Below are 13,609 nucleotides of genomic sequence, written 5' to 3' on the forward strand. Positions count from 1 at the left end.
CATCAAATCAATGCATAAAACTCCACATTATTATTTCTGTCCTATAAATGAGAACGAATACATTATGGACAGTACATAAAAATGTGTGTTCACAACACATTTGGGTTGAAATGTGAAAAAAACGTTTATTGCATTATAATGAGCCATGTGGTAGCATAAAAGACAAGTCCAAACGAATAGAACTCAACAGTTCCTTTAAATAGTTGGGCTATAGAGGTTGCTGGAATGATGCCCTCATTGTTCAACTTCAACTGAAATAGTGGAAGCTAACCCCACCGTCATTCTCTAAGCTGCTACTCTTACTCTGCACCGAGGAAGATTGTGAAGCTGCCAAATCAGTGAGAATGAAGCAACATCTGGGCCCCAATAAGCCAAGAGCTAGTGCCCAAGTCCAGAATGTATTTATGGAAGGTGAATAGAAGGGGGCATGTACTAAGTCAACGGTGACCATCGAGCAACTTGCAAAGCAACTGGCTGACATCCAGCGACAGCTTGCAACACTAACCGCCACTCAAGCAAGTCTCAAAGAGATCTGCTGTTCCCAGGGCCACAAGTGACAGTATGACGGGTAGAGGTCCGAGGGCAGGGAAGTCAAGCACCACCTCGTAGGCATAAACCCTTCTAAACTAAAGCCTGGCTACTGTTTTCACTGTGGTGAAGATTGTCACATCAAGCCCCAGTGCAACAACCCCCCAAATCCAACACTTGTAACTTTAAAGATGCAAGAGTTCACAGAGAAACAGCAGAGATGGCAGAGATCCAACCGAATCACCCAGCATTTAAACTAGATTCGGTTCCTGTTATGGGGCGAGCAGGCACCACTGCAGACCAACAATGTCCCACTGATAAGAAAGCTGTTGAGTGTGCACAGCTTAATGAAATTACCCCTCACACATGGCGACTGCCCAAAGGCCTAGTGGGCTCACAATGTACTGCAGTTGTGACTTGTAACTGCCTCCTGGACACAGGGTCACAGGTTACCACCATTTCTGCCTCTCTCTCCAACTCCCAATTTTCAGATCACCCAATTAAATCCCTCACTGAGCTCCTCCAGGTGGTGGTCAAGCTTTTCCCTACATTGGTTACATTGAAACCACCTTAACATTCCCTAAAAATTTTCTGTGCGCAGCATTCGAGGTTCCCACTCTCACTCTCATTGTTCCTGATGTCAAGCCAGACTCCCCATTGCCTGTACTGATTGGTATGAATACACTGGAGGCATTATACATCCACTATGACAGTGATGACAGTGAGTTTTTGCCCACCTCATTTGGATATTGTGCAGTGCTGAAGGTGTTGCAAGTACGTTATCAACAGAACCAAGGGGGAATCTGCAGATTGGCCAGCAAGACCCCTGTGCTGATCCCTTTGGGCCAAACCATGGTTGTGGATGGCAAAGCTGAGTTTCCGGTGCCATTTAGAGATCAGTGTGTCCTTATTGAACATCCCTCAGCCTCTTTGCCTGGTGGCCTTTGTGTTAACAAAGGCCACAGGTAACTCTGTCTGTCTGGCCCCCTTACACAGTCCCTGTTGTCTTGTGTAACAAGTAAGAGCAAGATATTTGTATTCCACCCAGCAGTATTATTGCAGATATCAGTCCCTCTCCATGTGTGCTGTCACACCAGGTCACATCCAATGTAGCCCTGTCTGAGAGCTGTTCCGTCACTCTCCTGAATTTTGATTTTGGAGATTCTGCCTTGTCAGAGGAATGGAAAGAGCGTATAACAAATAAGCTAAGCAAGTTATCAGACGTTTTCTCCCAACATGACCTTGATTTTGGACAAGGTGAAACATTCCATCAAACTTAAGCATTCCATCAAACTTAAGCAGCGTGCTCGCCCAATTCACCCCCCTGACCTTGCCCCAAGGCGTCACAGATGCCCCCAGCACATTTCAACGTCTCATGGAAAAATGTATGGGTGATTTAAACTGGAAGGAACTACTTGTTTTCCTCAATGAGCTGATTATATTCTCTGACAACATAGAGGAGCACGAGCATCCTCCTCTCAGGAGGATCTACTTCAACAGTTTGCTTCTCAGCACTTCCTTGAGCCAAGGGATGTGAATGAGATTGCTCCAGAGGTAGTTGAGGCCGTTTGTCAGAGCTGTTTAATACAAAACTGCCCTCCATCTAACGCAAGACAGATTGCCTTACCCTGGTTGCCTTACCCTCTTTCTGCTGGTGCTGTTCCTGCTGAATTTACCACAGACACACAGCACGGACTACCAATCGTTCCATCTCTCTCCCTGCTCGTCCTCAAGGAAAAACAGAAGGCAGATCCCATCATGAGGGAGGTTATCCATCAGCTAGGGACTGGTGAAAAGGTCCCTCCGACAACAAAACATGAACTACCCAAAGTTGCTTTTCTACTGAGAGAGTGGAATCATCTTGAACTTCGTGACGGTGTTCTGTATCAGAAGAGACAAATTGGTGACCAGATTTCATTCCAGCTGGTGTTGCCACGAGAGCTGTGTCCAATGGTTTTAACATCCCTCCACAATGACATGGGTCATTTGGGAATTGAAAGAAACCTTGATCTGGTACAAACTCGATTCTTCTGGCCACGAATGGCAGTGGATGTAGAAATCAAAATAAAGACCTGTGAGAGATGTTTTTGACGAAAAACCCTACCTGAACAGGACTCGGCCTTGATTAACATCAAAACCACCCATCCACTTAAACTGCTGTGTATGGATTTTCTCTCACTTGAACCAGACGCTAGTAATACCAAGGACATCCTGGTCTTTACTGATCACTTTACTAAATATGCCATAGCCATTCCAACGCCGAAACCAAAAAGCCAAGACTGTAGCGAGGTGTTTGTGGGAACAGTTCATCGTGTACTATGGCATTCCAGGACGTCTCCATACAGATCAAGGGCCTGATTTTGAATCGCGACTGATCAAAGAACTTTGTGAATTGATTGGTATTGAAAAAACACATATCACTCCCTATCATCCTTGTGCCAACCCTGTGGAGCGGTTCAACAGATTTGCCAGATAGTGTGGAGAGCGAAGTTGCTGCTGGTGCAGCTGTCATTGTGTCTGTCGTGTTTGCAGGTTGTGGAGCGAGCTGGGCTATTTATCGCCATGATAGTGTGCTGTGTTGTATCGTTGGGGTGAGTGCCATGTCCAGGGCGTAGAGCGGAGCGAGCTGGTGAGTGTTGCTGATGGTATGCGGCATTAACTTACCTTACCTGTTCAGTCTGTTCAATCAGTGCGTGACTCTTCATCTCGTAGGGGCCGTTTGTTGCTGTGTCACCTGCCTTGGTGATTGCACAGCATGTTCCAAGCGAATTGATGAGTGCTATTAATTTTGTGTGGCATTAGTACTATTGTAGACAAGTGGGATTTTGCTGTACATGCAATGTACTGTATATATGAATTTTAGGAATTAGTTGAACGTTGATTTTATTGTGCACAATGAATGAATGAATGACTGGTCCTGTCCATACGCAGGCCAGCTTGATGGCGAGCTACCCAGAAGTATCCTGAGTTTATTGCACTAGAGCCCTGCCTCGCTCCTCCTGGTTGGTAGGGCTTCTCTAAGCCTGCGGAACTCTTTAATAAAATCAGAGACACCTTCTCCGTTTTACACACACGCACAAACACACATCATCATCATCATCATTATCATCATCACACAAGCACTATAGAATCACTGTCCAAACAATTATCTCATAAACCGGGTGTGTTGCGTTATGTGTGTACCAATTTGGGGTGAGATTTTGTGTGAGCTGTTTTTGTTTATCTGATGGACTGTGGAATATAAGTGTTGTGAACCGTAATGCTAATGCTAACAACACATTGGAATGAAGTATAGTGAATTGAATGGCCATTTGCTAAAATTAATTAATTGTGTTCAATTACTTTGGTAATTATGTTGTTGTTCTTTATTTTTATTTATTTTTGTTAATTTATGGTATTTGATTACTTGGTTTGATAATATTCTTTGGTAGATTTTGTTGCTATTTTTGTTAAACATTACATGAATACATGGTAAGATGTTACCAAACTGACGCCTTTGTGTGATTCAGCCATCATTTCCTCCCTGAGCCGAACTTTTCTTCTTTTTGCAGTCGTAGTATTCAATCAAAATTTGAATGTCTATCTAGCCTTCCCACTATTCGCATAGTAGTCATAGTCATAGTCATATATGCTACATTAGCGTAGACTTAAATATTGAAATTTCTAAATAAAGGATGGGTTCAAGAAATGTTTTTTTTACCTATACCGGAAGATTTGTCTGCGGCAGCAATCTTATTGGGTGCATGATTTTAAACTGTGTTTTTTAAAAAAAACCTTTTTTCATCTTTACATGCTCAAAATGTCACCCCAAAAGCTATGCCACATGATCTGCTACTTTATAATACAGCACTGTAGTGTGCACAACTCCAAATGAATAAAATGTGTTAAAACTGTTTGTTTGTGCAAATAGCAATTTTCTGGTTTGTTTTGCAGCCTGTTGTCCTGTAGACTTAACAAGTCAATTGTCGAGTTCTGGCTTAGTCAAGGCAAACAAGGAAGACTAAGTCAGACCTCAACAATTGACTTGTTCTGCTGTATTATAAAGTAGCGGTCATGTGGCATAGCTTTAGGGGTGACATTTACATTTATTTAGTAATTTCAATATTTAAGTCTATGCTAACATATAGACCAACTATTTAAAAGAACTGTTGAGTTCTGTTGGTTTGGACTTGTCTTTTATGCTACCACATGCCTCATTATAATGCAATAAGCATATATTTTCACATTTCAACCCAAAGGTGTTTGAGGACACATTTTTATGTACCGCCCATAATGTATTCTTTCTTATTTGGTCTTTGCAGCCCGTGGTCCTTTTGAAGTGATTAGGAGATACAAGGAAGTCCTGATGGCGTACAGTCAGAGCTTAAAATTGTCAGCTACCTGTGCATATGCAGGGGTGAATGAACTCACAGTCAGATCCACATCAAGCATTGCAGAGCTGGCAAGATCATCACCTGCTGAGTTCAAAAAGCTCCTCGATACATTGAAACATTCAAAGCAGAAAGATTTTGCCAGTATCTGTAAAAGCTTCATAAAAAGTAATGCTGAGGTTCAGACAAAAATCGACAACTTAAAAAGCTAATTGATTCCTTATTCAAATAGAGGGTTTTTTGACCAGTTTCTGTCATAGGTTGTTTAAGTTTTTCAAGTGTTTAAAAAACCTCACCTTTCTCACTTTCTGTCTGTCTGTCTCTCTCACTGCCTTTCGTGTGCTCTCTCTTTCTCACTCTTGCACTCCCTCCCTCCCTCTCTCTCTCAGTCATTCTCAAGCCCTCTCTGTCTTTCTCTCTTTCTAACACTTTGTTTTAACCCCCACTCTTTCTTTCTCTGTTTGCCTCTTTTCTTTTTTGTATATTGTGTGGTAAATTTGACATAGCCTAAATGTCATGTTCTGTTGTTTCAACAATGTAGTTGTGGAAAACCTTGGAGAGTTCTCTGTTTAGTAGTATTGAATGTGAAAGTAAAGGAAAGTCAAAGCTTGTCTGAGAAGATGATAAAGTGTTTTTCCTGTGTGGAAACAGTGTGTGCTGAAATCATTCATTTCCGATGTGAAAGACCCACTGTAAAATATTGGTAAATGTTAATAAATCCATTACATCCATCCATTGTCTTCTGCCTATTCCTATTAATGGTCGCAGGGGGGCAGCAATGGTCGCAATGGTCCCGTCAACGGGCGAGAGGTGGGGTACACCCTGGACAGGTCGCCAGTCCATCGCAGGGCCAACATACATAGACAAACAACCATTCACACTCACAGTTTACCTACGGTCAATTTAGAGTATTCAATTAGCCTAGTCCTCAATTGCATGTCTTTGGATGGTGGAAACCGGAGAGAACCCACGTAGGCACCGGGCGAACATGCAAACTTCACACAGAAAGATCCCATGCCCGAGCCGGGACTCGAACCTGGAACCTTCTTGCTGTGAGGCGACATTGCTAACCACTGCACCACCGTGCAGCATGCTAACATTTTTTAAGAAATATTTATTAATAATCAATAATTACGGTTCCAACTTTATTATAAGGGGCCCCATACTGATAACTATATATTACTAATATATTAATTAAAGCAAGGGAGTCCAATGAAGAGTGGTTCATATTGGAAAAAAACAAATCCACTGTTTAATATTTAATATAAGTGTTTTCCAGTGTGGAAACAGTGTGTGCTGAAATCATTCATTTCCTGTGTGAAAGATCCACTGTAAAATATTGGTAAATGTTAATATATGTTTTAAGAAATATTTGTTATTAATTAATAATTACTATTCCAACTTTATTATAAGGGGCCCCATACTGATAACTATATATTACTAATATTTTAATTAAGGCAAGGGGGTCCAATGAAGAGTGGTTCATATTGGAAAAAAAAGATGCACTGTTTAATATTTTGCTAAAAAATAAGATGCCATTAACTTTTACCTTAACATATAGGTTGTAAACAAACATTTAAGCTTTAAGTGACATTAAAGTAACTATTAATTTGTGCCAAAAGCCATATTGATAACTATTAACAAATATCAATATAACATCAGGTAACAGACTGTTTGATGTTAACTATGACAGTAACATGTAGGTATTATGCAAACAACTAATATTCAATTAGTGGTGAAAAAACTATTGACTGGTGCCAAATAGATACATTAGTAATAATTAACAACTACTGCCAAAAGGTTAGGTAATGGCTACTTGGCTATTTATTGTGTCAAATTATTATGGAGTGTTACCAAATAAAATAAATTGAGAAAGAGAATAAGTGAGTGAGTGAGTGAGTGAGTGAGTGTGTGTGTGTGTGTGTGTGTGTGTGTGTGTGTGTGTGTGTGTTTGTGTATGTATGTGCATTACCTTTTATTTTTATCTCATCTTCAATGTACAAGCAGTTTATACAGTGTAATTTGTCTGACTGGCACTGAACCAGCAGTCAGCTGTTCTACCTTACAAGGTAGTCTTTATCAAGCCGGTCGCACTAGAAGCTCAATCTTAGAGTGTTCTTTCAATAATTAATTTAGTCTTTTGATCAAAAACATTTGTCTCAAGTTTAATCTAAGGCTTTTGAAAATGTTTTTCAAATAAACAGTAATTGTAGCACCTTTTGATTAATCTCATTTTTTTTCTCTGAAGCAATTCAGTGAATAACACACACTTCCACGTTAAACCACACCAACGACCGGGTTAAGTTCCGCCCATTTCCACGTCTAAGCTTTGCCCCTTCCAAGTATGGACGCAGATACTGATAAAGTTAGAGATTGTACAGATACATTACAGATAAAGATAATGATGAACTTCCTCATTTCTGCCACTTAAACTGCTGCCTTGATAGAATGTTGCATACACACATGAAGCCAGTGTATCAGTTTTTACTCATCTGATGGAAGGAGATTTAAAACCAATAGTCAGTTGCTTTTCTGGGATTCCTGTCTTCAACTTCTTTAATATAAAACTGTCCGCTTTAGAGCCAGTAGTTGCAAAGGTAACTGTTAATAAGTGCATAATAAAGGATTAACCTTATTTAACTTGTTGTCTTGCGCTTTTGTGCCAATGTTTATTAACATCTTATTAACCTTGATCATCTGTCTTTAAATGCAGAACAATTATTCTATTATATGAGTATTTATCTCCTCCTGGAGCCATCAGTTTATCATGGTGGAGGAGTTTGAGGAGGACCCTAGGAGCTATGCTGTCAGGGGCATTTAGCCCTTGGTAGGGTCACCCAAGGCAGACTGGTCCTAGGCAAATGTCTAGACAAAGTATGTTTAAAAAAGAATCAGGGGCCCGTGGGCAAGTGCCTGGTGGCTGGGTCATCACAGCTCTTTGTGAAGATATAAAGGCTTACACAGTGTTGAAAGAGTTAAAGTTAAATTCATGTATAAATTCCAGCACAACAGCCGGCATAGCTCAGAGGTAGAGTGGCTGCCTAGCAAACAAAAGGTTGCTGGTTCGATCGTCACTTTCCCCAGGGACAATGTCGAAGTATCCTTGAGCAAGATTCTGAGCCCCCAATTGCTCCTGATGACCCTGTAATGCACTGGCAACCTGTACAGGGTGTACCCCACCTCTCACCCAGTGTCAGCTGGATAGGCTCCAGCCCTTCACGGATAAGTGCGATAGAAAAAGGATGGATGGATGGAATTCTGGCAAAATATATTTTCATGTTTCCTTTTGATTGTCTGATGTAACTTTATCCAAGTCAGTGTGGCACTCAAGAAAAAATGTTACCCACCTCTGTGTTGGTGATTTCAATATTCACCTAAAAAAAGTCAAGCCTTCTTGACATTTATTGACATTGTTGGCCTCCTTCAGTTTGTACATAAACCCACTTATAGCGGCAATGTGTTACTGTTACCTGGTCCTTATCTCAGCCTTTGCATCTAGGTGTCTGCCCTGACTGTCTTCTCACTCTCTTTTGCAGTGTTTGAGCACATTCTTGGGAAATCTGAAGTATAAGCAGCCTTTTCTTGTAACATTAGCACCACTTTCTTCACATCACGTCATACTGGGCCTGCAGCCTTAACTACACTTGGTGAGCAGCTCCCCATGGTCTTGGCTCCTCCTGCATTTTAGCATGACCAAATTGCTTGAAAATCACATTTGTGGTTCAAGAAGTACAGAAACCAGATGCTTAATGAGGTCTACATCCTGGTTTCCTAATGAGATGTATAACTGGCTTTTGGATGTATCGAACATTAATTGAGAAAACTAAAACTTGAGGTTTTATACTTTGAGTGTTCTGAGGTACATGAAAACTGTCTGCTGCAAAAGCCATTTATTTCTTGTTGTTAATTAGTAACAACAGGGATATTCCCAGTTTTCTTTTTGATACTGTATCTGAATTAGCTCAGAAGTCACCTTCTACTAGCTGCATAGTAAAACTGGTGTGTTTGGACTCTTAATTTCCTCCTCTCCAGCTTCTTTTGGGATTTCGAAATTGCCAGTTTATCTCAGCTCTCAAAAATTTTGAGACTATTTCTCTATAAACTTTGTCAAATATAGTGCCAGCCTCAAAACCCACACATACACAAGTAGCAGACTCTCTTCCAACTAAACTACTGAAAGACAAATCTTCTCAGATGACAATCCCCACCTCTTTCTGGGGAAGTCCTGGATGTTGGATTAGACTTTCTTCCTTTTTTTTTTAAATTTAGGTGATGTGGAAAAGTATAAACAAATTCCAAAATTAACTTTAACATAAAATTGAGTCACCAGCTTCACAGAGAGGCTTTCATGCCAAATCTCCCACAAAATCTCATAATGTCTAACAAAACTCCAAAACCTTTCTAAAGGTCCTCTAATCTAGAGTGGCCCTAGTGTAACAGATCAACTTACCATCTTGCCATCATTTCCAAACAACATCAGACCTCTCTTGGTGACGATGCCAGGCTGGCTGGCTCCAGAGATCTCAAGGGGCTGACCAGTTACTGCAGTGCTACTATTCACCAGAGTAGAGCCATAGAAAGTCACTTTCTATAAGAAAAGAGACAAAAAAAAAAACAGCATAACTTTGATGAAGACAATATCCAGTGCAACTAATCATTTGTAACTGTCTTTGGAAAAAAATAATAAAAGCTTAAGAAATCAGTATAATGTTTGTTGATGTTTCTGGCAGTTATTTCCTCAAAAGGAATACATGATTTATTTTGAAATGTTTATGAAACAAAAAAAAATGCAGTCATTGGAAGATCTTAGATTCAAACACATATTGTAATATTTGTGCAGTGACAATGCCTGTGGTGAGTTATGGGTTGATGTGAGTCTGACTTATCTGATTTAGGTCTCAATGTTATCACTTCAGTCTGTCAATTACTTGGTCTTAGAGTTCCCACTTTGATCTGACTTCCAGCTTTGTTTGACCTCATTGATCTAGGGCCTCTGACTGTGATGTCAATCTGCTATCTCAGACCCTGGACACCCGATGCTATACCATCAAAACCCAGGTTATAAACTGTGCCCACAGAATTGCAATCTATGCCCATATATTAAAAAAAAAAAAAAAAAAAAAAGAATGACTAAAGATGGCCTAAGAAAAGAAAAACCAATCCAGGCTCTCAGGGCATGTGTCAACAATAAAATGCCTTTATTTGAATTGGCTTGAGTCAGTAAAAACACACCAAAGTGTGGTCATAATTCCATTTTTTGTTTTATTTTTGATGATTATGCCCCTTCCATAAGCACCAGTAGAATGAGGCTTCCTAGGAGCAGTTCTTTTAACTCTATGCCCAATCGAATTTGCTGCAGTTGGGAAGGTATGAACACATTTTGGGACATTATCCAAGATTCAAACTTATTCAATAAATCAATATATCAGTGTAGCATTTAAAAAACAAACAAACAAACCACGCATCATTGCTATGATTAAAAAAGCTGAACTAATGTAACTTGAAACAAGCCATCCTCCCTCTAGCTATATAGAGATGAATATTATTAGCCCAGCTCAGAATTTCATCTAGTGAAACCATGCTTCCATGTCTCTTGCTTTTGAATAGTTTAACAATTACTTAAGAGAAAACACAGAGGAAATGGTCCTTACATGTCAAAATGCTGGGACTTATCAATAAATCTGTAAATCATCACCTTCTTAAAATAATTGCAAAAGTCATTTTTTGACTTTTTTTTCCCTAAATCAACTCCTCATGATGTTTTGTCTCCAGTTTTTTGTGTTTTCTGAAAAACTTGAAAAAAGGACTTGGGCAATTATTTTAAGAAGGCGACAAAATGTAAATCTGTATCGACTGTTTCCACACAGTTCTATTATATATGACAGTCTCACATTAAGAGACAGAAGAAAAACAAAGCCTGCTGAAGGGAGAAAGACATGACCACCTGGGGAAAGCACCCGGATGCTACATCCCGGGCATAGGACAGCAACTGGAACAAAGAGTGGGAGACACGTGTCCATCAACTCCAGTTTTGTCAAATAGTGGGCTACCAGGAAGGTAGCATCAGGTATATTGAACTCTTCTCTAAAGAGACTAAAGGTGAGGCCATTAATTCTGAAAGTGATGGTAATATGGATAAATCTTAATATGTGTGTGCCAAAAGTTTATCAATAAGTACTGTTAGATGAGATCTCTAAACATCATTTGACAATAAACAAGCATAAAAAACAGTATCAAATAAACAGACTCCCTTAGAGTGTGGCAAATACACCTGCAATATTTCAAGAACTCATGGTAGATGAAATAAATTTGTTATTTGGATGGCATTTTAATCCCAGGACAAGACACAGATACACACATCAGAAACCTGGAAAAAGTGCTGAAGAGACTGAAAAGCCATAACAGAGAAAATGTATGTTTTCAAGTGTGTAATATTTGGGACATGCCTGCAGAGGAGATTTCCCCGATGCAAGCAAAATTTGAAGCGACTCCTAAAGCAACAGTTCCCATTAAATACTGATATATGACTTTCATTACTAAGTTATTATGAAACATACATTAAATCTGTCCACCATAATTGCACTTATGAGAATGTTACAGCAGAATGATGCTAAATTGGAGTCATCTGTCATGTCAGATGACACTTCAGGAAGCTATTTTTCGAAGAGTAATTGTACATTACAACCCAGATCAACCACTCTGTTGTGTTTTCAGTTGCTGCTCCACAGCCCTAAGGTTTGCTGTGGCTCAGTGTTGTCTGTTGACTTAATGTGCTGCTGTGTAAAGGAGAAGTTGAACAAAAAAGCATGTGAAGCTGAGGATGACTGACTCTGCCGTTTTCATTCCTAACTAACTTGTGCCTCTTCCTGCATTGTTTTTAACATCTGCTGGGCAACCTGCAATCCTTTTCGAAATGAGGATGAAAATGTTCACAAACTACCTGCTTGTTATTCACACGGTGGGGCATAACTGGCCTGACAAGAGGAAATGTGCTATACTCATGCACTTGGGCACCAAACAACAACATATGTTTAACACACAGGAATGGAGGTACAGTAGAACCTATAAGTGAGCAGTGATTGCATTAGGTGCACACTTCAGGCCTGCGATAAACATTGTTGTGGAGAGACATTAGTTCAGACAACGAGTGCAGAGACAGCCTGAGACTGTTGTAGAGTATGTTGCCGTGCTGCAAGTTTGCTGAAAAATACTGATGAGATGATACGGCATCAACTAATTGAGCATGGTATTTGCCCAAGGATATCGACTGATGAAGTCTCACACACAAATGCAGCGAGGTTTACAAATTAAAAGTAATTTGTAAATGCAGGTCCAACAGTTTTCATATGAATGTAACAAGCTACAAATATGTACTTGATGAAGATTGCAAATACTTTCACATGCATATATTTGTGAATTTTTTTCGATTTATGTGTGCATGTGTTTATGAATCTTATTTTTATATATGAATATTTTTTACTTATAAATGGAACCACACATATTTGTGTGTGCATCAAAAATACATTTGTGAATCTTTTTTGTCCATTTAGTCCTTTCCCTGTGCCTTTATTACATATGAGACTGTTCTGAATCCATACTTATAGACCTGTACAAATGTAAGTGGGAAATGACTTTTAAGTCACAGCAAAGTAAAAGGATAAATATTAAGTTTAGTTTATTTTAGTTTAGTTTATTGGACTGCATGCACCAACAGCACCACAAAAAATTCCTTGTATGTGTATAATTGTTCTTGGCAATAAAGTCTTTTTTGATACTGATTAAGTTGCTACTGTAGAAGAGTTTGGTACTACAGAGTATTCCAGCCCGAAGACATGCAAGAGGGGACCAGGTTAATAAAACACCCTAAATTGACCGTAGGTGTGGCTGTGAGAGTGAATGGTTTTCTGTCTATATGCGTTGGCCCTGTGATGGACTGGTGACCCATCCATGGTGTACCCTGCCTCTTGCCAAAAGGCAACTTAGATAGGCTTCAATCATCCTGCGACCCTTAACAGAATAAGATGCAGAAAATGGATGGATGGATGGTTTTAATGTTCTGGCTTATTGTTGTATATTGTTGATAGTGGATAGTTGATAGTCTCTTTGAGATTGGTAACACCCAAAGCCAGCTTCCATGCCTGCGGATCAGACAGCCAAGACCCCCGCCTTGAACTGTTGCCCGAGCCACATTGCACTGGACCCTTCCAGTTCCTCCTACAGGTAGTGGGTCAACGGGAGGACGAGTCCATATATCTCTTTTGGGCTGGGCCTGGCCGGACCCCACTGACTAAGGCCCGGCCACCAGGTGTTTGCACCCCAGGCCTGGCACCAGGTCGGGGCCCCGGCTGGGTAAACAAACTCCTTGATCTATCTTCCAGGAGGGGTCTGTTGAACAGTTCTTTGTCCGGCCCTTCGCCTAGGACCAGTCTGCCTTGGGTGACCATACCAGGGGTAAAATGCCCCTGAAAGCATAGCTTGAGGAGAACGGGGGGCCGACTTCCATGGAAGCGGATATATGGAATTATTTTTATTGAACAGCTGCAGAAAACAATCACACAAACAACAACAAACAAGCGTAGCTATTTTATATTTTGATGGTAATTCCTGGGGCAATATGTTTTCTATTATTTTTATTAGTCAACAATCACACAAATATATTATCAACTCAGATAACGACGCAATGTAACGACAAAATACAATAACATAAACGC

General features: G+C 40.1%; 1 protein-coding gene across 2 annotated transcripts in view; it reads right to left on the minus strand.

The window, feature by feature from the left end:
* Positions 1–13,609, minus strand: part of LOC147267556 (cytosolic 10-formyltetrahydrofolate dehydrogenase-like) — a 100,227-nt gene that overhangs the window by 67,580 nt on the left and 19,038 nt on the right. For both annotated transcript variants that reach the window (XM_086198468.1, XM_086198469.1), the window contains exon 8: positions 9,349–9,486. In XM_086198468.1, coding sequence (XP_086054594.1) covers positions 9,349–9,486 — 138 coding nt within the window. The remainder of the gene's footprint in view (positions 1–9,348; positions 9,487–13,609) is intronic.

Source organism: Aulostomus chinensis, chromosome 3 (genome assembly GCF_037954235.1).
Source record: "Aulostomus chinensis isolate RoL2024-O1b breed Wild chromosome 3, RoL_Achi_v1.0, whole genome shotgun sequence".
Taxonomy (NCBI): domain Eukaryota; kingdom Metazoa; phylum Chordata; class Actinopteri; order Syngnathiformes; family Aulostomidae; genus Aulostomus; species Aulostomus chinensis.